Raw genomic sequence first — 23,843 nt, 5'->3', positions numbered from 1 at the left:
AGATAAAAATAAGAGCATCATGGCTGTGGTGGAATCCAGAGTGGAAGAACCAGGCCTTCTAATTGCATGACAGAGTCCTTTGCTGCCACCGCGGGGAGAGGCAAATACGGCACATGGGGGCAATTTGTGCCTCCATCAGAGGACGGCTGCACTAAAAATGCCTGGCAATCGGGGCCAAGTGAGCAAAGGCATGCTCTAGCATCTCCCCTTCTTAAAGGAGCATTAGCACAGTCCTGGGAGACAGAACCCAGCCCATTTCAGAATGCTTATCTGCAATAGCTTTTACTTGGGAAAATATGAAGTCATAGAATATTAATCGATTACTATATTTCCTAAAGCTGTAGCAGCTTTCATTCTAAAATCCAAAATTATCCCACAAACACGGACCTAGATAGGATGATCGCCAGGAAGTAGGGTGTGGAATGCAAATGCAAGTGTGTAGTTAACCAGATTCAGGGCTGACAGCGCCTCAGCAACAACATAACCCATAGTTGAAGGTGGAATCGTGTGGCCCCACGAGGAATTGGGCTCCCTCCTCTTTGATTTCGGGGTGCGTCACCTGAGAACCACCGCTGCCAAGTCACTGCAGCTCGGCAGCTCCAGCATTGAGCGTCTGCCCCCTGGCCCCCTGGTGGTCAGTGGACATCATAGTGACCAGTCAGGTGGTGGGACGTAGCATATTTGCCTTTTATATATATACTAGAGGCCCGGTGCACAAAAATTTGTGCACTCGGGGAGGGAGGGGGGGTCCCTCAGCCCGGCCTGTGCCCTCTCCCAGTCTGGGAACCCTCGGGAGATAACGACCTGCTGGCTTAGGCCTGCTCCCGGGTGGCAGAGGGCAGGCCCAATCCCTAGGTGCAGCCCCTGGTCGGGCTCAGAGCAGGGCCATTTGGGGAGTTGGGGCACCACCCCATGTCATGCACAGAGCAGGGAGGATCAGGAGGTTGCAATGCCACCCTCAGTCACACTCAGGGTAGGGCCGATTGGGGGATTGGGGCACCACCCCCTGTCACACTCAAGGCAGGGTTGATGGGGAGGTTGCGGTGCAATCCCCTGTCACGCACAGAGCAGGGCCAATCAGGGGGTTGGGGCGCTGGCCCCTGTCACTCACAGAGCAGAGCCCATCAGAGGGGTTGGGGCGCCGCCACACTCACACTCAGGGCAGGGCCGAAGGGGAGGTTATGGCTCTACCCCATCACACACAGAGCAGGACCCGTGGGGGGGGGGCGGGGGGGGAGGGGGTTGGGGCACCGCACCCTGTCACACACAGAGCAGGGCCGATCAGGGGGTTGGGGCACTGCACCCTGTCACACACAGAGCCGCAGAGCGATCAGGGGGTTGGGCAGCTCCCCCCTATCAGGCACAGAGCAATGCTGATCAGGGGGTTGGGGCGCCTTCCCCTGTCCCGAACAGAGCAGGGCGGATAGGGAGGTTGTGGCCCCGGCCCCTGTCGCACACAGAGCCGCAGGGCGATCAGGGGGTTCAGGGGGTTTGGGCACTGCCCCCTGTCACACTGATGCCGGTGCCGGGAGGCCTCGCGGCTCCGCTGATCCCCGTGCACTGGGTGTGTGTGGGGGGGGAGTGTCCCTCAGCCCAGCCTGCCCCCTCTCACATACTGGGAGCCCTCAGGCGTTGACCCCCATCACCCTCCAATCGCAGGATCGGCCCCTTGCCCAGGCCTGATGCCTCTGGCCTAGGCGTTCGGCCCGGGCAGTGGGGACCCGCAGCTGCAGCGGCCCCACGATCGTGGGCTTCGCTTTAGGCCCAGGCAAGGGGCCCCTAGCTCCCGGGACTGCCAGCTTCGACCATGTCCAGCTCCCATCGCTGGCTCCACCCCTACTTCCTGCTATCACCGGCCAGGGCGGCAAAGGCACCTGATTCTCTGATCATGGCTGGGGGGCAGGGCAAAGGCGGCCCCAGGGCCACCTTTGCCCTGCCCCCCGCTCTTAGCTCCCCCCTGGGTTTCTGATCACTGTCAGTGGCAGGGGGCTTCTTCCTGCTTTCCCTTTGGCCTCCCTGCATTGTGCCTACATATGCAAATTAACCGCCATCTTGTTGGCAGTTAACTGCCATCTCAGTTGGCAGTTAATTTGCATATAGCCCTGATTAGCCAATGAAAAGGGTAGCTCGTACGCCAATTACCATTTTTCTCTTTTATTAGTGTTGACTAGAGGCCCGGTGCACAAAAATTTGTGCACTCGGGTGGGGGGCGTTCCTCAGCCTGGCCTGTGCCCTCTCACAGTCTGGGACCCCTCGGGAGATAACGACCTGCTGGCTTAGGCCTGCTCCCAGGTGGCAGAGGGCAGGCCTAATCCCTAGGTGCAGCCCCTGGTCGGGCTCAGAGCAGGGCTGACTGGGGAGTTGGGGGCGCCGCCCCTGTCATGCACAGAGCAGGACAGATTGGGAGGTTGCGATGCCACCCTCAGTCTCACTCAGGGTAGGGCCAATTGGGGGGTTGGGGCACCGCCCCCTGTCACACTCAAGGCAGGGTCGATGGGGAGGTTGCGGCGCCGGCCCCTGTCACACACAGAGCAGGGCCAATCAGGGGGTTTGGGCACTGCCCCCTGTCACACACAGAGCACGGCCCATCAGGGGGGTTGGGGCTCCGTATCCTGTCACACAGAGAGCAGGGCTGATCAGGGGGTTGGGGAGCTCCCCCCAGTCACGCACAGAGCAGGGTCAATCAGGGGGTTGGGGAGCTCCCCCGTGTCACGCACAGAGCAGGGCCCATCAGGGGTTTGAGGAGCTCCCCCCTGTCACTCACAGAGTAGGGCCGATAGGGGAGTTGGGGCACTGCCCCCTGTCACACACAGAGCAGGGCGGATCAGGGGGTTGGGGCACCGCCCTCTATCACCCACAGAGCAGGGCCGATCAGGGGGTTGGGGCACCGCCACTGTCACACTCAGGGCAGGGCCGATGGGGAGGTTATGGCTCTACCCTGTCACACACAGAGCAGGGCCGATCAGGGGGTTGGGGCGCCGCACCCTGTCACATACAGAGCCGCAGGGCGATCAGGGGTTTGGGGAGCTCCCCCTAACAGGCACAGAGCAGGGCCGATCAGGGGGTTGGGGCGCCTTCCCCTGTCAGGAAGAGAGCAGGGCAGATAGGGAGGTTGTGGCCCGACCCCTGTCACACACAGATCCACAGGGCGATCAGGGGGTTTGTGCACTGCCCCCTGTCATGCTGATCCCGGTGCCGGGAGGCCTCGCGGCTCCGCTGATCCCAGTGCTGGGAGGCATATTACCCTTTTACTATATAGAATAGAGGCCTGGTGCATGAGTGGGGGCTGGCTGGTTTCCCCTGAAGGGTGTCCTGGATCAGGGTGGGGGTCCCCACTGGGGTGCCGGGCCAGCCTGGATGAGGGAATGATGGCTGTTTGCAGCTGGTCACACACCCTTCAGGGTGGGGGTCCCCACTGGGGTGCCTGGCCAGTCTGGGTGAGGGGCTGAGGGCTGTTTTCAGGCTGAGACTGAAGCTCCCAACTGCTCCTTTTTTTCTTTTTTCTTTTTTATTCTGGGCAAGCTTTAGCTCTGGCTCCAGCTCTGAGTCCTCTGCTACTGAAAGCAGGTATCTGGTTTGTTTGGGTTCTATAATCGAAACTCTGTATCAACTCCAGCTCTGAGATCCCAGCCTGCTGAAAGCTGGTTTCTGGGGTTTTGTTTAGCTTCTATATTTGTTACAATGTTTCAAACTGCAAACTCAGAGGCTGGAAAGGCAGGCGGGGAACGTTGCAGTCCTCCGTCACTGAAGCAAGCAAGCCTCATGTTCAGTTTAAGCTGCCTGGCTGCCGGCCGCCATCTTGGCTGGCAGTTAATTTGCATATCGCCCTGATTAACCAATGGGAAGGGTAGCGGTCGTACGCTAATTACCATGTTTCTCTTTTATTAGAATGGATAAATAGGCATAACCCATGGACACAGACAACAGTGTGGTGAAGGCTTTGGGTGGGCCAGGGGCTGATGAATGACAATTATTATTTTTATAACCATTATTACAGTTAACAATTGCATGGCATCACTATGTAATATTCTAAGCACAGTCTATTTCCTATCAACTCATTTAATGTTTTCAATGACTCTGGAAGGTTAAATGACTCCCCTAAAGTCATGTAATGGTAACTGCTGTTCACTGAGACTAGGGAATGATTTTGGAGTCATCAACATAAGCAAGGAGAAACACACAAATTTTACATGCAAGGGAATATGTCCAGGTTTGAAATTTAGAATAATGACTTGGATCAAACATAGAATGTTAGATTGGACAGCAGATGTGACCACCTACATGGAGAAGATTAACTCAGTTAGTCACCCGGCCCCAACCCTATGCTTAAAGAATACACTTAGGCCCTAGCCAGTTTTGCTCAATGGATAGAGTGTCAGCCTATGTACTGAACGGTCCCAGGTTTAATTCTGGTCAAGGGCACATGCCTGGGTTGCAGGCTTGATCCCCAGTAGGGGGCGTGCAGGAGGCAGCTGATCAATGAGTCTCTCTCATCATTGTTCTTTCTTTCCTTCTCCCTTCCTCTCTGAAATCAATAAAAGAAAATTTATAAAAGAAAATACTTAGGCCTTATCAAATAACAATATTTAATAAGGTCTGGATGGAATTTTCACTTCATCTTGTTGGCTTGGAATTTCTAGGTTAGGATGGAGAGTTGTATATCAACATTTGTGAGGATAATTTACAGCTTGGAATTCAGTTAAATCCATGGCGACAGGAGCAAAATACTGTGCATGTGTTTGTGTGGATGTGTGTGAGCATCAACCCGCTGCAAAGATTTCTTTTCAAAAAGTTGCCCCGTGGAGACAAATAGCCCGAGGTAAACACGCAAGCTATACATTCTGCTTTTGACTGCAGGCTTAACTTGTCAGCGATAATGATTTACATAGTGATGCTCTCTCTTGCTGTCTGGAAAGTTGCACTAGCTTCCAGCTATGTGTTCTGTTAAGAGTCATGAGGAGAGAAACCCTTCCTATGTCAAGCTGGTTTTATTGTCAGTTCTGTTCCAGGGGTGATGTGAAACCTGCGTAATGCAGGTGATCTGGAAGCAATGTTGCTGCGAAGATGAGTGGATATTATTTTTTAGAAAACAGGCAAACTGATTGCCCAACCGGCATGGCTCAGTAGTTGAGCATCGACCTGTGAATCAGGAGGTCATGGTTTGCTTCCCAGTCAGGGCACCTGCCCAGGTTTTGGGCTCGATCCCCAGTGTGGGGCATGTAGGAGACAGCCAATCAGTGATTCTCTCTCAACAATGATGTTTCCATCTCTCCCTCTCCTTTCCTCTCTGAATATATATATATATATATATATATATATATATATATATATATATATATATATGTGTGTGTGTGTGTGTGTGTGTATATATATATATATATATATATATATATATATATATATATATAATAAAAATAGGTCAATTTATTTTAAAGAGTGAATGCCACCCCACAATGGCATATTTCTACCTTGTTTCTTCACGGTGAATATTTATGTCATCCAGAGTCCTTGCTTATCTCAGCAAAGGCCCTGGCAAACAGTATGTCCCCAATAAATCCTGCTGAATAAATACATTCATCTACTTTTGTCCAATAATTTGTCAGCCCTTCAGAAGAACAAGTTAATCGTATTGATTTTGAAAGTAAAAAAGTGATTCATCTGTGGAATGTCCTATTGGTTTCTAAATTCTCTCGTGCGTGTGTGTGTTTGATAAAATATTATAATGTGAAGAACTTCAACTTTTTTATGAGACACTATACGTTAGGAAAGTTTAGGGGCAAAATTTAACGGCAACTATATTGATGTTTGAGATCTGATTCAGCAACTTCCAGCTGGCTGACCTTAGGCAAATTACATAGCATCATTAAATCTGTGTATGTCTACAAATTGAAATATATTACAGTGTGCACCTCTCATGGATTTTGTGAGCCTTAAATAAGCTATGCCAGTCCTGGCCGGGTAGCTCAGTTGGTTAAAGTGTCATCCCAAGAAGTCAAGGCTGCAGGTTCGATCTCTGGTCAGAGTAGGTACAGAAAGCAACCAATGAATGCACAAATAAGTGGAATGGAAAATTGCTGTTTCTCTCTTTCTCCCTTCCTTTCTCTCTCTAAAATCAAGAAATAAAAATTTTAAAAGAAAGATTTGCCGTGGTATTCATCTAAGAACATACCCATGGGCGAAGAACAGAAGGAAGAACCAAATAAAGTAAGAGAGAAGGCAGAAAGCAGCGTAGGTTTTGAAATGATCTCCTTCTGCGTTAGTCCCTTTTCCTGTCCTGGCCATTTGGGGATAGTGGCTGACTCATTCTGCACCTGACTTTATCCGTTAAGGGGCCACAGAGGTGATGTTAGTAGCCTTATCTCATGATTCGAGTGAAGGCTAAGTAAGATTTTTAATAACTTGAAAAGCACTAGGTAATTTAAAAGTCTTAATTCCCTTGGTCCTGACTATACATATTCAACTTACCAACTCTTTCTTGATCCAGTAGAATATAGATGAATTCATAGGACAAAAGTAGAAAACAACCTGGAGCCGTCTGTATGGCCATTTTAAAATGATTTAAAATGAATTTCATAGGCTACATTTTTCATACTAGAAATATAAATTCTAATAACATGGTTTGTTTCTTCTACTGTCTTAAAAGCCCACTCCATAATTTGTTCAGAGTTTGAGAGGATGTAAATTGTCCAAGGGCTTACCCATAATCCTTTCCCACTTCCCCACCTCCTCAGCAAACTTACATACTAAGTAAATTTAGGGCCGTGGCACCTAAGTATGAACTGTGTGATGATTTCATTTAAAGGATCATTATTAATCCTGGCCCGTGTGGCTCTGTTGGTTGAGTGTCGTCCCATGCACCAGGAGATTGCTAGTTTGCTTCCCAGTCAGAGCACATGCCCGGGATTATAAGCTAAATTATTATGCTCCATATATGATTGGAAGGAAAAGAACTATGATCTAGTTTCTAGCCCTAGTTGCAAGAGAAGTATATAACTTTAACAGCCAAACTGTGTTTCTGGAAAAATTTAGAAAGAAGAAAGGTCATCATGTTTGTTGGTTCTCTCATATTGTCCCAACTGCTGGCCTGGCCCTGCCAGCCACATTTATTCAGCAAAGACCACCTGTCAGAATCAGACACACCCCTTTTCAAAAGACCAGACCTGTGTGGTCAGAAATGTCCTAAACATGCGCATTGGCCCATCCATCCAGGGCTAAAACAAATTAGTTTGGGCCTCATGAAAATCTCTCCCTGGACCCCAAATCCACTCCATGTGGTTTTTCTGTTTTTTCTCTCTCTCATGGCTTCTGATCCTGTGTGCTTTTTAAATTCTGTGCTCCTATAAAAGTCTCACACTTGCTATGTTTTCTGGGTCAAGGCTCCTGTCTTATGTTGTATCATTTGTAACGTGACTTTCTGTAATTCGGGATTTCTGTCTTCCTCGCTACTTGTTGCTCAGCCCTATCCTTCATGTCTCTTCCATCCTGTCTCATCATCTAGATGCGACAGGGGTTGGTGGTTGGGGGTGAGCATGTCTATCTTTTATCTTTTTTAAAATATATTTTTATTGATTTCAGAGAGGAAGGGAGAGGGAGAGATAGATAGAAACCTCAATGATGAGTGAGAATCATGGATCAGCTGCCTCCTGCACGCCCCTAACTGGGGATCAAACCCACAACCTGGGCATGTGCCTTGACTGGGAATCGAACCATGACCTCCCGATTCATAGGTGGACACTCGACCACTGAGCCATGCCTGCTGGGCTCTTGGTGTTTTTATCTGGACTCCCAGCTTCTTTCTGCTTGTTTCCTCTAACCTGAGGGACTGAGGAGAAGCTGGGATCGTTGCAATGTTTTCCCCAAGGACTGGTCAGGATGTGGACTATGGTTTCAGCTGTAAAAAAAACACAAGACCTTTACGGGAGGACTCTAATGACAGGAAGAACAGAGGAGAAAAGAGAAACAGTGGCCGTGATCAATAGGACCAGCCATTGCAAATGTCTAATGATTTTGGAAAACACCTCGCGAGGCTGATTATAAATGTTCCTGCAAAGGCAGGGACATAATCAGAGGATGAGTCCTGTCAAAACAACACTGCTCTGAGGGAGAAATAATAGGACACACACACACACACACACACACAGGCACACACACACAGGCACACACACACAGGCACACAAGAGCGAGACAAAAGGCAAGCTGCAATGAGACATTTATTTATACTTTCAGGTTCCCAGAAGCACATGAAAAAATATAAAAGCAAAGAAAACTCCACTATAAATAGCCCTGCCACATCCCAAATCAAGGCTCCGAGTGGCTAGGGAGTCGGACTTGGTTTGAGGAGTTACAGGATTTAGTCATTTGTAATGGCCACGTTCGCTCCTTCACCAAATCACATTTCCTCGGAGAATCTGCTAAAGAAAAGGGCTGGGAGTTCTTCTCTGTGGCAAAGGGCATGACCAGGACTGTCCTGAGGAAAGCCACCATGATAAGAGCTAGGAAGGAAGAGGGGAGGCAGAGAGGCACATATCCATTTGGAAAAGGACCCTGGGAGATGGAAGAGGCACGGGGAAGTTGCTGCAGGGAGCGGTGTGAGAGATCCACTCTCAAGCATCTGGGACGTTGTCCACCAGCTCGGCTCCCTTGTGTCCTGGGACTTGGCACTAAACCACCCAGCATTAACGTGATTAGTCTGAGAAACTGGAGAGCGCAAGCCTTCTGCCTTCTTTACGTTCCTGTCTGTGTGTAGGGGGCTTCTGGTTCATTCCACTACATTCGGCCACCCTCCTTGCTGCTGCTCTGGTGATTCTCCATTTAAGAGGAACCCACAAAGTCGCCCAGTTGTGGCCAAAGCTTCTGGAACGAAGTTATGGCCACCGCTCAGAGTAGTTAAGAATTATACTCAAATCAGAGAAAAGCCAGAATCATCTCCCCGTACTCACCTAACCAGTGAGCATTTATGTTGGTCCAACGTGTCAATTTTCCTGTCTGCAAAATGGAGACGATAACGCCATAAATATGTTGAAAGCACAGAGCAAGGTACCTGGAGTGCACCATAAAAATATTCCCCTCGTCTTGGCCAGTTTTATCCAGTGGTTAGAGCGTCAGCCCACAGACCAAAGGGTGGCGGGTTCGATTCCCGGTCAAGGGCTTGTACCTTGGTTACAGGTTCACCAGCTCAGTTTCCACGTGTCCAGGGTCCCCAGCCCCGGCAGGAAGCAACCAATCGACGTGTCTCCCTCACATAGATATTTCTCTGCCCCCCCCCCCCCCCCCACACACACACACCTTCCTCCCTTCCACTTTCTCTAGAAATCAATGGAAAAACTATCCTGGGATGAGGATTTTTAAAAAATTCTCCTCCTGCTGTCCCTTCTTCGGTATCATTTTTGTCTTACTTCATCATCATATTCATTTTAAATATAGACTCTAAAATGAGAGAGCAAAGGAGACGATACCGTGCTAGGCCCTGTATTTAGAGACCACTCCACAAAGGATCACTTCGGCCATGGCACTGGCCCTGCTCAGGCCAGACTGTGAGAGTTCCATCCCCCAGAGATAAAAGTCACCACAGGCAGGTGCCCCTGAGACATTTTCCTTCTGTCAAAAGCAGTGGTTCTTAACCTTCTGGCCCTTTAAATACAGTTCCTCATGTTGTGACCCAACCATAAAATTATTTTCATGGCTACTTCATAACTGTCATGTTGCCACTGTTATGAATCGCCATGTAAATATCTGATATGCAGGATGGTGTTAGGCGACCCCTGTGAAAGGGTCGTTCACCCGCCAAAGGTGTCGCGACCCACAGGTTGAGAACCGCTGGTCAAAGGGATTACATCCACCTCTGACTCTGAGGAGCATGCGGAGAAGTCACTGCAGTGGCCTCGCCATTAGACAGGCAGCTTGAGTAGATCTCACCCAACCACATACACTATAGTCAGACACCATACCCTGGGTCACTTCAGTGAGTCTTTTCTTATCTGCAAGTTGGGGTGGCAGCCCAGCTCACTGAGCACCGCCCACATGGGGTTCCAAGGAGATGAGATGTTGCCATGGTTACTGGAACAGGCTCTGGAATCCCCACGCCCAGGCTTGCCCCCTGGCTTCACCTTTTATGCTTCGTCATTTTCCTATCATCTCTAATGCAAATAACTCTTCCCTCCAGGGCTGCTCTCCTGATCTGGCCATGGGAATCACACTCATCAGAGGATTGCTAGGAGAACTGAACAAGCAAACTTGATAAGGTATCCACTCTATAGTAAACATGTAATGGATCTAATCAGTTTATTTTGGTTACTTAAGATCTCCTTTCTCGCCCCCCGCCCCCATCACTTTCATGTCCCTGGAAAATGCCATCAATTTCATGGTCTTCACCCTACATTCAAGGCAATGAAGATCTATGCCACTCAAGTGGGCTTTTTAGGATTAAAGAGAAACAAATATATGCAGGTCGTGTTTTACTCCCTGCTGTTTCCCCCAGTATTTCTCAGCCCTCTGATCAGGCTCATCTGGATTCCGCTATTGTTTCCTGCAGAAGCCCAGTGACATTTAAAATATATATATATAATTGATATATAATTGATTTCAGAGAGGAAGGGAGAGGGAGATAGAGATAGGAACATCAATGATGAGAGAATCATTGATTGGCTGCCCCCTGCACGCCCCATTTTGACCAGAATCAAACCCGGGACCCTTCCGTCTGCAGGCTGACACTCTACCCACTGAGCCAAACCAGCTAGGGCCCCAGTGACATTTGATACTTTGCAAATTTCAGAGCATCCCTGCCCTTCGTGGTAAATGCATGCAGGAGAAAAAGAAAAAAAAAGGAAGTTCATGGATCTGAGCAGGGAACAGTTCCTGTGAGCTGACTTGCCTCCACCATCCTCTGCAATAGACTGGAGTTCCCTCTGCAAATTGATGTCACAGCCTGTGGTGCCCTACACCTGCCACACGGGGTTCAAATGAGATAAGCAGCTTGGCATCTACCAAAAACCTTGCCCGGGGCTCTTCCAAACACCAGGGCCCATGACCCCTTCCTTTGAGTGGTTTTCAAAACACACTCAGCCTGGATCCAGAGAGCAAAAAGCATGATTCAAGCTCTCCTGGAATTCACTGGCGACAGATTGATTTCTTTAAAAATGTACGTGTTTATTTCAATGCTTTACTACACACAGGAGACATTACTAAAATGCAGCTTCTGATTGCCTAGGTCAGGGACGTGGGGAGTGAACGAAATTCTGCATTTCTAACTATACTTGCCAGCTGCTGCTGCTGCTGGCGTGCAGACCCTCACTTTGAATAATACCCAGAGTATTATTCTCCTCCCAGAGTAACATCGACACGTTCTGAAAAGTGAGGTGAGGAAGCCAGTGCTGATGAGAAAAGATATCACATCTTTACTGAAGACCTGGATCACTGAATGTTGACAAGACGTCTGCACTGTATTCAAAATCCATATACATTTAGCTGGAAACAGGAGGCCACATGACCACATGATGCCAAAGTGTGTGGGTGTGTAGGTATGTATGGGGGTGAATTTAACTAAAATGGAGCTCTAGCTGGTTTGGCTCAGTGGATAGAGTGTCGGCCTGTGGACTGAAGGGTCCTGGGTTCCATTCCGGTCAAGGGCACATGCCCAGGTTGCGGGCTTGATCCCTGGTAAGCGGCGTGCAGGAGGCAACCGATCAATGATTCTCTCATCATTGATGTTTCTCTCTCTCTCTTCCTCTCTGAAATCAATAAAAATATATATATAAAAAATAAGTGCAACGGAAATTATATGTATAGATAAAAAATGCTGACATGTAAAAGAAATGACTGTTTTGAAAACATGCATAGCCCGGCCAATACTGTAACACTTTTATCTTTCTGAAATAACATAATTCCATAAATAACTTTTCTAGGTTATTCTCATGTATTGAAAGGTTACAAGCAACATGTAGGATAATGAGATTAAAGTTTCCAAAGATAGTTTCCAGGCAAAAAATAAAATCTCCACTTCTGGTTACTACATGGCCAACCCCATGATGATGAAAGTTGTTTAACATGCCTTTAGCGGTACAGCAGGGCTGTGGCCATTCTTTCTCTCTTCACAATCTCATAGAAAGATGAAATGTCCCAGCACTTTAATTTATTAATTGATGGGGTTGGCCATCCAACTGCATATTACAGGTGTAGTTTAAAAAAAAAGATTCTATTTGCCAAATGGATTTCACATTAAATCATTAAATAATGGACCCCATGAATTTGCCATGTAGATGGCATTGATTTTTAAGAAAATTGAACAATATGCCACTGTCACTTATTTTACTCTCATCTTATAATGTTTTTGAATGAAATTAGAGCCTATTCTAGAAAATAAATGGCAAAAAAATGATAAAGAGAAGAGACCTGCTAATCTAATCACATATATTGGAAGAAAGTTTTAATAGATTCATATATTTTCTTACAGGTTCCCCTTTATTGATTTGTGGTACAGTTATTAATATGAATCGATATCAGGAATTAACTCCTTATTTTGTTTTTAATGTGGGTTAAGTGAATATCATTTATTCATTAGATATAATCGCACCTTTGGGTTTTTTTTATGATCTTTGTTATTTTCAATTGGGGGGTATTTTTACACCAAAATCAGTATGTAGTGGTTATGAATATAATTAGGATTCTGCTTACATTAATTTTTAAGAATCAAGAAATTTGGCACTACGTGTGTGGGTAATTAAAAAATAGCAGAATAGTGAAAATTGTTGAATATGGATGATCCTGGTGAGGGGTGCATGGAGGTTCATTATTACTGTAAATATTTGAACATATACATTTTTCATGCGTACACACATATCTTAATAGATATGTGCCAGGTACCCGGTTCATATCTTTCTTGCATTTTTAAATCATATCTATATACATTTTATAAGTTGCTTCTGATATTTAGTCAGTTACCATCTGAATTATAATTATCATAAATCTTAATAATCTGTAACCATTCACACTAATCTGCCACGTGACATCGCAATGCAAGTCTTTCAAGATGGGCAGCATTGGCTTGCCCAGTTCTTCCCTGTGAGCTTCGGCTTCCAATTTGTGACAGGAATCAGTTCTCTATTTCCCTTTGCCTTCCTACTGACTACCTTATTGCCATTGATTCCTAAAATAAGGTTACGTAATCCCCCAGAAACATTTGGCTTCAGGTTAGAAAAACATCTGCCTCAAGGAGATGACCCTAAGAGACCTGGCAAAAAAAAAATGCAAGGCTCTTCTTCCGAGAAGTCTGCATGGATTTAGTTCTTGGGGTATCTACAGAGGTAAGTGCGGGTTATCTACACTCTCACCTGTTCCACGGTAGGGAATGAGGTGAACAGGGTGAGGGTCTGGGCTGCAGACAGACCTGGTTAGGCAATGACTGGGGATGTACTTACGTAGAACCTCAGCTAATAGACTGTGTTCCTGCACACATGTGTGCATGTATGTATGTGTGTGTGTGTGTGTGTGTGTATTTCCGCTGACTTACAAGACTATAATATTATTCCATTTATTTATATCAGCATGAAAGATTTCCAGCAGCTCTGGGATGCCTGCTGTTTTGAAGTGGGGACATCGGCAAGAGGCAGACAACCCCAGTTGCCGGGCCAGATTGAGACACACGATGCTGACTTGCATTCCTGCCAGACTGTTGGTGCACAAGGCTCCATCGGAGCAGGCGGAAGCCTCACGGACCTGACAGTGAATTGTTCTCGCATGGCCGAAGGTCCAATTTGGCTGTGGCTGCGTCGCCCAGTGCTCCTCACATGCAAACGGCCAGCAAAAATAATGGCATGTCAAGTGCAATTTTCTTGCCGGCTGCTGACACCGTAAACGGTAATAGAGTGTAATTATGTGGCATCCCGTGTCCTTCATACTAAGCACCACCCAGACGATTTCCAAGTTACAGGCAAGCGGGGAGGTTAGAAGGTCAAATTTAAAGAGAGAAAATGAGTCAGTGCCTTGGAGGGAGAGGATTATAAATAGATGTGGCATCACCAGCGAGAAAACACTATCCAAATAAGGAACTGCTCAGGCCCAGGTAGGAGGGAAGATGAGGGGAACAGAGCAGAGGAGTTTATGAGAGAGAGAGAGAGAGAGAGAGGATTTGTGACAGATCTCTGACCACCTGGACAGCGAACCAGTTTTCCCCACATCCAGCAGTCAGGGGAGCTGAGGATCACACAACTACAGAGCGAGAGATAAGGAACCCGGACCAAAAATTGAGAGATGTTACACACATTTTTTAATATGGCTTGCCTCTCCTCCATTCCATAGGGATTTGTGTCTTCAATATAGTTCTGTAACTCACTATAGTACAGAGGGGCCTTGACTTATGAGTGTCCCGACTAACGAGTTTTTTGAGATACCAGCTGTCTCTCGGCCAATTTTTTGCATTGAGTAGAGTAATTTGAGTTAACGAGCTCCTTAACGAGCTCGGTCTCTGAACGAATTAAACTCGTAAGTCAAGGCCCCACTGTAGTAGTAAGTGAAGACTTGTGGCCAAGAGAAGCTGTGTCACTTTCTCTTTTGGCCACTTTGTAGCAGAGACAGAAGAACCCAGATCTCCAGGGGAGCCTGCCTAGCTTCCCGCTGTCATTCAAAAGATCCCACCCCTAGTTCTCCGTCTTCAGGTTAGCCGAGCCTCCGCACATGTGATTTCCTCCGTTGGTAACTCTCTCTCTTTCCCTCCCTGCATCCTGGTTCACCTGGTGATGGCTTCTTGGCGCACAGGTATTGCCTTAGAGGAGATGCCACCACCACACAGGACAGCTTCCTCCTTATATGTGCGCCCAGAGAACTATGTTCCTTCATTTCAGAGGACTTATCTCTGTTTTCACCTGTTTTTTCTCATTCTTCTTAAAATATGTTTTTATTGCTTTCAGGGAGGAAGGGAGAGGGAGCGAGAGATAGAAAACATCGATTGGCTGCCCCCTGCACATCCCCACTGGGGATGGAGCCCCAACCCAGGAATCGAACCGGCGACCTCCTAGTGCATGGGATGATGCTCAACCACTGAGCCACACCAGCCAGGCTCGTGATTATGTTTTTAATATTGGTCTCCTTGTAGCTCATTAGTTCCAAGACTGAGGGCATGCATTTATTTGCTCAGACCTACAGATCCATAGGTAATAGTAATGCTTAGCAAACAGTAGGTGCTCAATAAATATCTGTGGAATGACTTGATGCTGATACCATAAACGGTAATAGAGTGTAATTATGTGGCATCCCGTGTCCCAGTGCAGGGCTCTCAGATGGCATCAAGCTGTCCCTATTAAAGAGTCCATGCACATTGTATCACGATGACACTATTTTTGGTCTTGGTTTCAAGGTTTATAAGAAACCATATGGGTTTTCTCTCTCTGTCTTTGCTAAGAGCCGAACAAATAGGCACATAGGGTGAAGGGTCCCGTGCACCATCTTCTCTGCCAGTGTTGGCAGAGACAGTCAGCACTGGAGGTCTGGGGCCACGTGGAATGCTAAGCATTGACATGTTTGTGGACAGGCTCTGAACCACCTTGGTTCCAGAGGCCTGGAGGCAGGGATGGAGTCTGTTTGGCTGGCATTTGTTTTGCAGAAATTTAGAAAGAAGATTCCTGGTGCACTGTGGGCCGTAAGCACGAGCATTTGTTTGCAGCTGGATTAGAAGCTCTCAGAATCCCCATCTTGCACTGCTTTCTGCCACTGAAGGGGAGGCCTCCACAGAGAGGAGCCTGCAGCCTCCACACACAGTTGTTTTTAGTATTTTTTAAAAAGATATTCCTATTGATTTCAGAGGAAGGAAGAGGGAGAGAGAGAGAAAAACATCAATGATGAGAGAGAATCATTGATGGGCTGCCTCCTGCACTGTCGCCCGCTGGGGTTCGAGCCCACAACCCGGGCATGTGCCCTAATAGGGAATCGAACCATGACCTCCTGGTGACCTCCTGGTTCATAGGTTGACGCTCAACCACTGAGCCATGCTGGCCAGGCCAGAGAGTTGTTTTAATAAGTGCACTTGTCCACCATCACTGACTCAAAGAACATCTTTTACATTCAATATATAGAAACAATGCTTGAGCTACCCAGCTGGTCTATAAAATACCATGATGAAAGGGAGAGCAGGAAAGCAATGCATTGGCCTCTTTATTGAAAAATGCTGTTTGTACTAAATCTGGCAGAATTAATATTACGTTTGTAAATTCCTCCATTACTTAGGTGAATTATTAATTCATTGTTCGTGCAAAATATTTACTGAGCACTTCCCGTATGCAGTCTGTCGTCTAAGACCTGGGGATATATAGTGAAGAAAAAAGGAAACCAAAAATAATTGATCTTTGTGGAATTTGCATTCTAGTAAAAGACAAGTCATAAACGAGATAAAGAATAGAGTATGTGAGATAATGGTAATCTTGAAGGACAAAAAGTATAGTCCAAGGACATGAAATATTAGAGATGGGACAGTTACAGTTCACACAGAATGGGACAGGGAAGGCTCTGTTGAATATGATTTTCAGCTGCTTCTTTTTTTCTCCTTTATTTTATTTATTTATTTTTGTTTTATTGTTTTCATTTTCAAATAAATTTTTTATTGTTGGTCATACTACAGATATTTCCCATTCCCCCCTCCTTCCAGCCTCTATCCATCCACCCCTAGGTCTTCACCACCCTATTGCCCGTGTCCATGGTCTATGCATATCCTATATAATAAAAGGCTAATATGCAAATCGACCGAACAGTGGACTGACCCATCGCGATGACATGCACTGACCACCAGGAGACAGATGCTCAATGCAGGAGCTGCCCCCTGGTGGCCAGTGCACTCCCACAGGGGGAGTGCTGCTCAGCCAGAAGCCAGGCTTACGGCTGGTGAGTGCAGCAGTGGTGGCTCCCAGATTGCGAGAGGGTGCAGGCAGGGCTGAGGGACCCCCTCCAAGTGCATGAATTTCGTGCACCGGGCCTCTAGTAAGTAGTTCTTGGGTTTATCTCTTCTCCTTCCCTCAACCTCACATTGAGGTATGTCAGTCTGTTACATGCCCCCCTGCTTCAGGTCTTATTTTGTTGGTCAATTCATTTTGTTCATTATATTCCAATTAAATAATGGGCTGAAGACCTGAATAGACATTTCTCCAAAGAGGACATACAAATGTCCAAGGGACATATGAAAAAATGCTCAAAGTAACTATTCTTCAGAAAAATGCAAATTAAAATCACAATGAGCTATCACATCACACCTGTCAGAATGGCCATCATCAAAAAATCAACAAAGAACAAGTGCTGGTGAGGATGTGGAGAAAAGGGAACATTAGTTCACTGCTGGTGGGAATGCAGATTGGTGCAACCAGTATGGAAAACAATATGGAGTTTCCTCAAAAATTAAAAATGGGACATTCATTTGACACAGTGATCCCACTTCTGGGAATATATCCTAACAACCCCAAAACACCAATCAGAAAGAATATATGTACTCCTATGTTCACAGCAGCATTATTTACAACTAGAGGCCCAGTGCACAAATTTGTGCACAGGTAGGATCCCTTGGCCTGGTCAGCGATCGGGGCTGATCAGCGCCAAGGAAGGTTGGCCAGGGGGAGGGGCTGCGGGAGGTTGGCCAGCGGGGGTAAGGGCTGTGGGAGATTGGCTGTGGGAACGCACTGACCACCAGGGGGCAGCTCCTGAATTGAGCATCTGCCACCTGATGGTCAGTGTGCGTCATAGCAACCAGTCAACAGGTTGTTCGGTTGCTTAGGCTTTTATATATACAGATAGCTAAGATTTGGATATAGCCCAAGTGCCATCAGTAGAAGAATGGATAGAAAAGCTGTCAGGCATTTACACGATGGAATACTATGCAGCCGTAACAAAATAGGGATCTCTTATGCTTTGGCACCGCATGGATAGGCCTGGAAAATATTATGCTTAGTGAAATAAGTCAAACTGAGAAAGACAAATATCATATGATCTCACTTATTTGTGGAATCAACTTCATTTTAATTCAACAGGAAATATATGGGCTTACACTGCTTCTGACTCAGGGGATCCTCAGTAGTCCTACCCGGTCCCTGTAACATTACATAAACCTTTCTGTACAACTAGGGCACCTAACTTCCCACTCCACCCCACCAAGCTAACTGGTGTCACCCTTCAGTACACACCTAAAAATCCCTTCACCTAAGTCACCTAAAAGGGCTCTTATTTGGGCTCCCAGAGTCTTGGGCTTACTTAGTGCTGTCATTGTCAGTTTGTCCACCACTCCAACCCACACACACACACACACACACACACACACACTTGTATAATTAATACAATAATTAATTACTTATAGACAATATGCATACATTCTTTTATTTATTCTTATATACTCTTATTTATCCAGTTTGGATAACTCTTTTTTAAAAATATATTTTTATTGATTTCAGAAAGGAAGGGAGAGAAAGGGAGAGGGAGAAACATCAATGATGAGAGAGAATCATTGATCAGCTTCCTCCTACACGTCCCCTACTGGGGATGGAGCCCGCAACCTGGGCATGTGCCCTTGACTGAAATGGAACCTGGGACCCTTCAGTCCGCAGGCCAACACTCTATCCACTGAGCCAAACCGGCTAGGGCCAAGTTGGATAACTCTTGAAGAGTTTTAGTAATTTTCCCTAAAGTTAAGAGCCAGAAAGTAGCCAAGCCAATATTCAAATCTCTGGAGAGTGCATCTCTAAGGCCAAGCTCTATCTCTGCATCCAGCTGCCTACTGATATAGTAAACATAGACAATGGTGGTGTAAGGCAAGCATGTCAAGCTCAAAGTCTAACACAGGCCAAATAAATGAGGCATGCAGCCCATGGGCCATGAGTTTGACATGCTTCGTGTAAGGGGATAGGTGGAGAGTCAATCACTCCAACACTGCTCTGCCCTTGAGCTTGAACTCCGTCAGCCAGGCCCAAGGCCCTCACCATGGTGACTGGCAGGAGGGTCTTTCAAAGAGCAGGTGTGGTGAGGAGTAACAAAAGCTCCTCAGCCAGCTCCTGAGGAGAGGAGAGGAGAGGCGATGCAGTGGTTTGGGGTGGGATGTGGAAGAATGTGCACAGAGCTAAAACGCCACAAAGCCCCAGTGGGCGTCCTGACACGGATCATCCCCACACTCAGCCTGCCTTGTAATCAGGAGCGGTCCCTGATGTGTATTTTTGGCTTTTCTACAATCCCAGATCCTTAAAGGCTAAACTGGAATAATTCAGGAGCAATTCCCCTTAAAGGAGAAATAGGTATGATTGGCAATGTTTGTGGAAACATTCTTCAGAAAATAGACTTAACTCTGAATTTGCAATTGTTTGGGAAATGGCCAGGGAAGGGGGCAGGACAAGTTAATTAATAGAAACAGTCATCAAGACGCAGGAGCATGTCAGCTCTTTCAAAGTCCTGGGGGGTCGTTAGCTACCTTTCTGTCACTCAAAAAAACATGAATTTCTTGAGTGTTACTGAGTCACAAAGGTGCCGAATGCCTCTATTACCTTATTTCAAGAAAGGAGGTGGGATTAGTCCAGATTCTATGAGTCCAAAACAAAATCCAATATAATTACTTTTTCTATTCAGACCAAAGTGGAAAGTTCTTTGGGCAGGGCATGTTTGTTTATTTATATTATACAAGATGCCATCAGTGTGATACACTTCCATAAAGAGTTAACTAATAGAAATGGGCAGGCGATATCTATCAATGATGCAGGTATGAAATTACCCAGAATTTCACATGGTACGAAACGACTCGCCGTGCAGCTGGCTAAAGCAGTTCTAAATAACCAGAAAGTAAGAATGTAAGGATTCTGCATCTATGTTTAATTTGTTATTATTTTTAGAGAGAGAAGGGAGAGGGAGAAAGAGAGAAACATCGATGTGAGAGTGAAACATCAATCCGCTGCCTCCTGCACGCCCCCTACTGGGGATGGAGCCAGCAACCCAGGCATGTGCCCTGACTGAGAATGGAACAGGCAACCATTAGGTGCATGGACAGTGCCCAATCGACTGAGCCACACAGGCCAGGGCTATGCTCAATAACTCTTAAGTTCAAATTACAGTTTAAACACATGGCAGCTAGTTACTAAGGTATAACAGAATAGGGTGGGTAAAATCATGGCCCTGGGGATCTCCAACCGGATTCAAACTCAGATCACTCACTAGCTCTGTGATCTTGGTTTGCTTTATTAATCCATCTAGGTCTCAGGTCCCACACTTAGAAAAAATAAACCCCAAACCTGGTTCTGGTCAAGAAGCCCATATTCAAAACCCACTGGGAAGAAGTGTTTCAGAACTCAGAATTTGTCACATTTAGAAGCATGTTAAGATGTAAAAACTGTTCAGTAAGTAACACCCTCAGCAGGGTCTGGGGCGCACCCTGTTATCAAACACATTAACATTTCTGCTGGGAAATACATAAACAGGCACAGTAATGGGATGCATTATGACTCGAAACAGCTAGCTCCCAGCCAGTTCTGCTACCTGAGTTTATACCAAGCATGCAAAAACAAAATCTTTTAGAGATTTTTGCCTTATGGACTTATGAAATAAAGGTATACACGTGTACACATAACACATAGAGCGAGGGGGAAGGAATTACTGTTAGAATAGGATTTTGTCCACAAAGTGCTTTTCTGAGAGCACTCAACACTGGTTTAGAAAACACCCAATACTGGCCAGAAGGTGAGGTCCTGGAAGACAGGGATCACTGCTTTGCTCATTGATTCCCCCCAACCCCCCCATGGATATGCCTAAGAGAGTGCTGGCCACGTAGAGAGGGCTCAGTAAATAGTCTTTGGATGATTCGCAGCTCCTCACCCAGGCTTCCTCTGTCCAGGTGGAACTATAGGAAATGAGACAACAATCCCTGAAGAGGCTCGCTTTGCTTTGCCAGGCAGAAGCAGGAAAGCCAGCAGAAGTTCCCAGAGGAACAGAGAGTTAACTTTACGTTTCAAAGATCCACCTTTACTTCCCTTCCTGTTTTTTATTTTCCTTTCAAACCTTGCATTTGGGAAACAAATAACATTGGCATGATTCACTTACGAATCTGACTTATCAGGGCAATCAGCCATTGCCAGGCTCATCATTGGAATTCTACCGGCGATGATGGTGTGTGTCAAAATGAACAGGAGCTTATGAACGGCTCTGAGGAATAAACATGTTCAGTCTGCAGCGACCCCCGTGTGACCATGGAGAGCAGGCAGCCCTGATCCGCACAAGAAACACTTGTCTAACCCGCCAACAACAGCAGCACAAATGCACACCCCGTCTAACACGTGCAGGCACGCATGCCACAATATTCCAATTTTGCTTCTATAGATTTCATCCCATCTGACGATGAATGAACCAGGTTCTATTGCCAAGTTTACTGAATCACAGTACGTACGGAGCACCGTTCAGCATCCCTGCGAGGAGTTTCCCTTTCTGAATCCTAGGTTAATGATTGACACAAATAACAAACAAAAGGAGAAAACTCTACCTGAAATTGGAGAAACATGGCCTCAAAATAAAATGAAACAAACAAAAAAAACCCCAACATTTTAGGAATCAAGGCGATATGATATACATTCAAACTGAGCAAAACAGGCACTGGAAGTTAGAGGTTTGGCGTACAGACACCTTGTATGAAACGAGAAAGACTGTGTGTGTGTGTGTGTGTGTGTGTGTGTGTGTGTATTACACAAGGGCTATTGTATCTATGGTGGGATGGAAGGCCTGGGAGAGAAGAACTTTCCCCAGAAGAGCAGCGTGTCTACATTTACAACTGTTGCCAGGAGATCCTTCCTATTCCCAAAGAAACCAAGAGGTAAACTCACTAACCATGGGGCAGAAAGTACTCACAGTGAAGTGTGTCAGCAACCGTGACACGTCTGCCCTTAAGAGCTAAAGGCAAGGAACCGACCGTGAACTTGGGAATCTTAAAAAACGAAAGCTTACCCGGCCAACAAGAATCGGTTCCGGTCCAGAAAACTCCTCCAGGACAAACATTTGATTCCAAACCCAGCCTCGTTTGGAGCGGTTCAAGATCCGCTGTTCCTCACTCAGCCTGTTTAGTTCCAAACGGGATCCACTCGTCAGAACTGGAGACGGAGTCGTCGGAGCCGTGTCCACGCAGGCGGGGAGAGTAATCCATAATATTATTAATGGAGTCCAGAGATCCAAGAGCGCTTCCGAGAGCCGTTCTGGCATGGTCCCACCGGTTAAGCAGATGAGCACGAAAATGAGACAATTACTCGTTTCGCCTCCGGTCCGCAGCCATCCAATTCATCATGCAGGGCGGAGCGTTTACTCACGGGGCCGCCACGTGTTCACAGCACAGCAGGCAGACACCATCTAAACAGGGTTTCTAAGACCAACATCCATTGGCTTGCCTTTTCATTGAAATTGCCTGCAAAAAGCAAAAAGGGAGGAAGAGACAAGTCCACTGAGACAGGGTTTTCCAACGAAATCACTGCTTTCAAACAAAATCAGGTGAATGAGCCACACCAGGCATTTCCTAAAAGTCTCCAGTTAAGAAAGTCGATCTGAGGAATGGAAGCAAGTGGGCTAACGGGTCCTTTCGTTTTTTTAAGCTTTATTTCGTTTTTGTGTTCATATTTTATCTGGGTTACTTATAAAAAACTGCTTCATGGACAGTCATAGAAATTTGCTTTTCCTTCTCTTTCTTTCTTCCTCCCTCCCTTCTTTCCACTCTCTTTTCTTAAATTTTTTTTTTAAAAAATTTTCTAATGTAACCTGGGGCGCATGCTAATGAAGCCATCTTATATTCTTATGGAGGTTGCAAACCTTTATTTTTTTCTTTCTTCCTTCTTCTCCTCTGCCTTTCCCTCTTTTTCTCTTTCTTTCTTTCTTTTCCAGTTTAAAGGTGGGTTCTAGTTCATTTTATGCTGAACTATGTGAGGAAACTGGCCTTCACTAGTGGTTGTTGTTTTTTTTAATTTATGAATGAGAATGGAAAGGGAAATTTCCCCAATTTTTACTGTCTTAGCTGCCACAACCCATCAGAAGGGACCGTCTAGTTGGGTCACAGAATGCAATTCTCCACCAGGATGCAAATAACCAGGGAATAAAATTAGAATGGTCCCACAGAGAAAGCCGGCATGTCCAGCGCGTATGCGGTAATCAGGACAGTGCCAGGACTCCCATTCGGAATGCACAGTTAAACAGGAGATTTCAATTATGAAAAGCTCCTTGGGGAGTAGGATATGGTAAAAATACAATTTTCAGTGGAGGAGATTCAGAAACGGATGGGCGAAAAAAATACCCATTACCTCAGGTGTCAAATACATTTTTTTGCTTACCTTTAGCGTGGCAAAACGTATTTCTCCCCTCTCAAAAAAATATATATATTTTTTAAAGAAATAATGCTCACTGCAGATCCCAGACAGGAGCCTTGCTGAATTCAATTAAGTGGGAAAATGATTTCTCAGGATGCCACTGGGAACAATTCCGCAGGCAACCCTTCAACCTCTAGGTGCCTGGTTCTATTCTGCCTCAGAATGGAAAAGCAAGAAAGTGGTTGCCATGAGCTGGGCTGGCTGTGGGCTGGGTGAGGCCAGCTGCCAGGAGCACGCCCAGCTTCTGCTGCCCACACAGGCAGCGTCTGATCTCACATGACAGCCAGTGGCATCGCCCTGCCTGTCACATGTTGCCAGGGCTCAGCTCTGTCCCTAGGACTCTGTACCTCAAAAGCGGCTCCACCCCCAGGAGTGAACACAGGGGCCACTGCCAGCAGCAGCTGTTTTGGAAACTGAGGAAAAGCTTGCAATAGGGAACTGACTCAGAGCAATGCCCACCACCTTCCATAGAGCTGCAGCACTCAGGGACACTCAGCCCCCCTTGAACTTTAT

General features: G+C 46.4%; 1 protein-coding gene across 3 annotated transcripts in view; it reads right to left on the bottom strand.

Annotated features, from left to right (window-relative positions):
- CDH8 (cadherin 8) overlaps window positions 1–23,843 on the bottom strand; it is a 322,908-nt gene that overhangs the window by 284,884 nt on the left and 14,181 nt on the right. For all 3 annotated transcript variants that reach the window (XM_059667865.1, XM_059667868.1, XM_059667866.1), the window contains exon 2: window positions 21,931–22,381. In XM_059667865.1, coding sequence (XP_059523848.1) covers window positions 21,931–22,182 — 252 coding nt within the window. In that variant the 5' untranslated portion in view covers window positions 22,183–22,381. The remainder of the gene's footprint in view (window positions 1–21,930; window positions 22,382–23,843) is intronic.

This window comes from Myotis daubentonii, chromosome 15, assembly GCF_963259705.1.
Source record: "Myotis daubentonii chromosome 15, mMyoDau2.1, whole genome shotgun sequence".
NCBI lineage: Eukaryota > Metazoa > Chordata > Mammalia > Chiroptera > Vespertilionidae > Myotis > Myotis daubentonii.
This window is presented reverse-complemented; position numbering and strand designations above follow the sequence as displayed.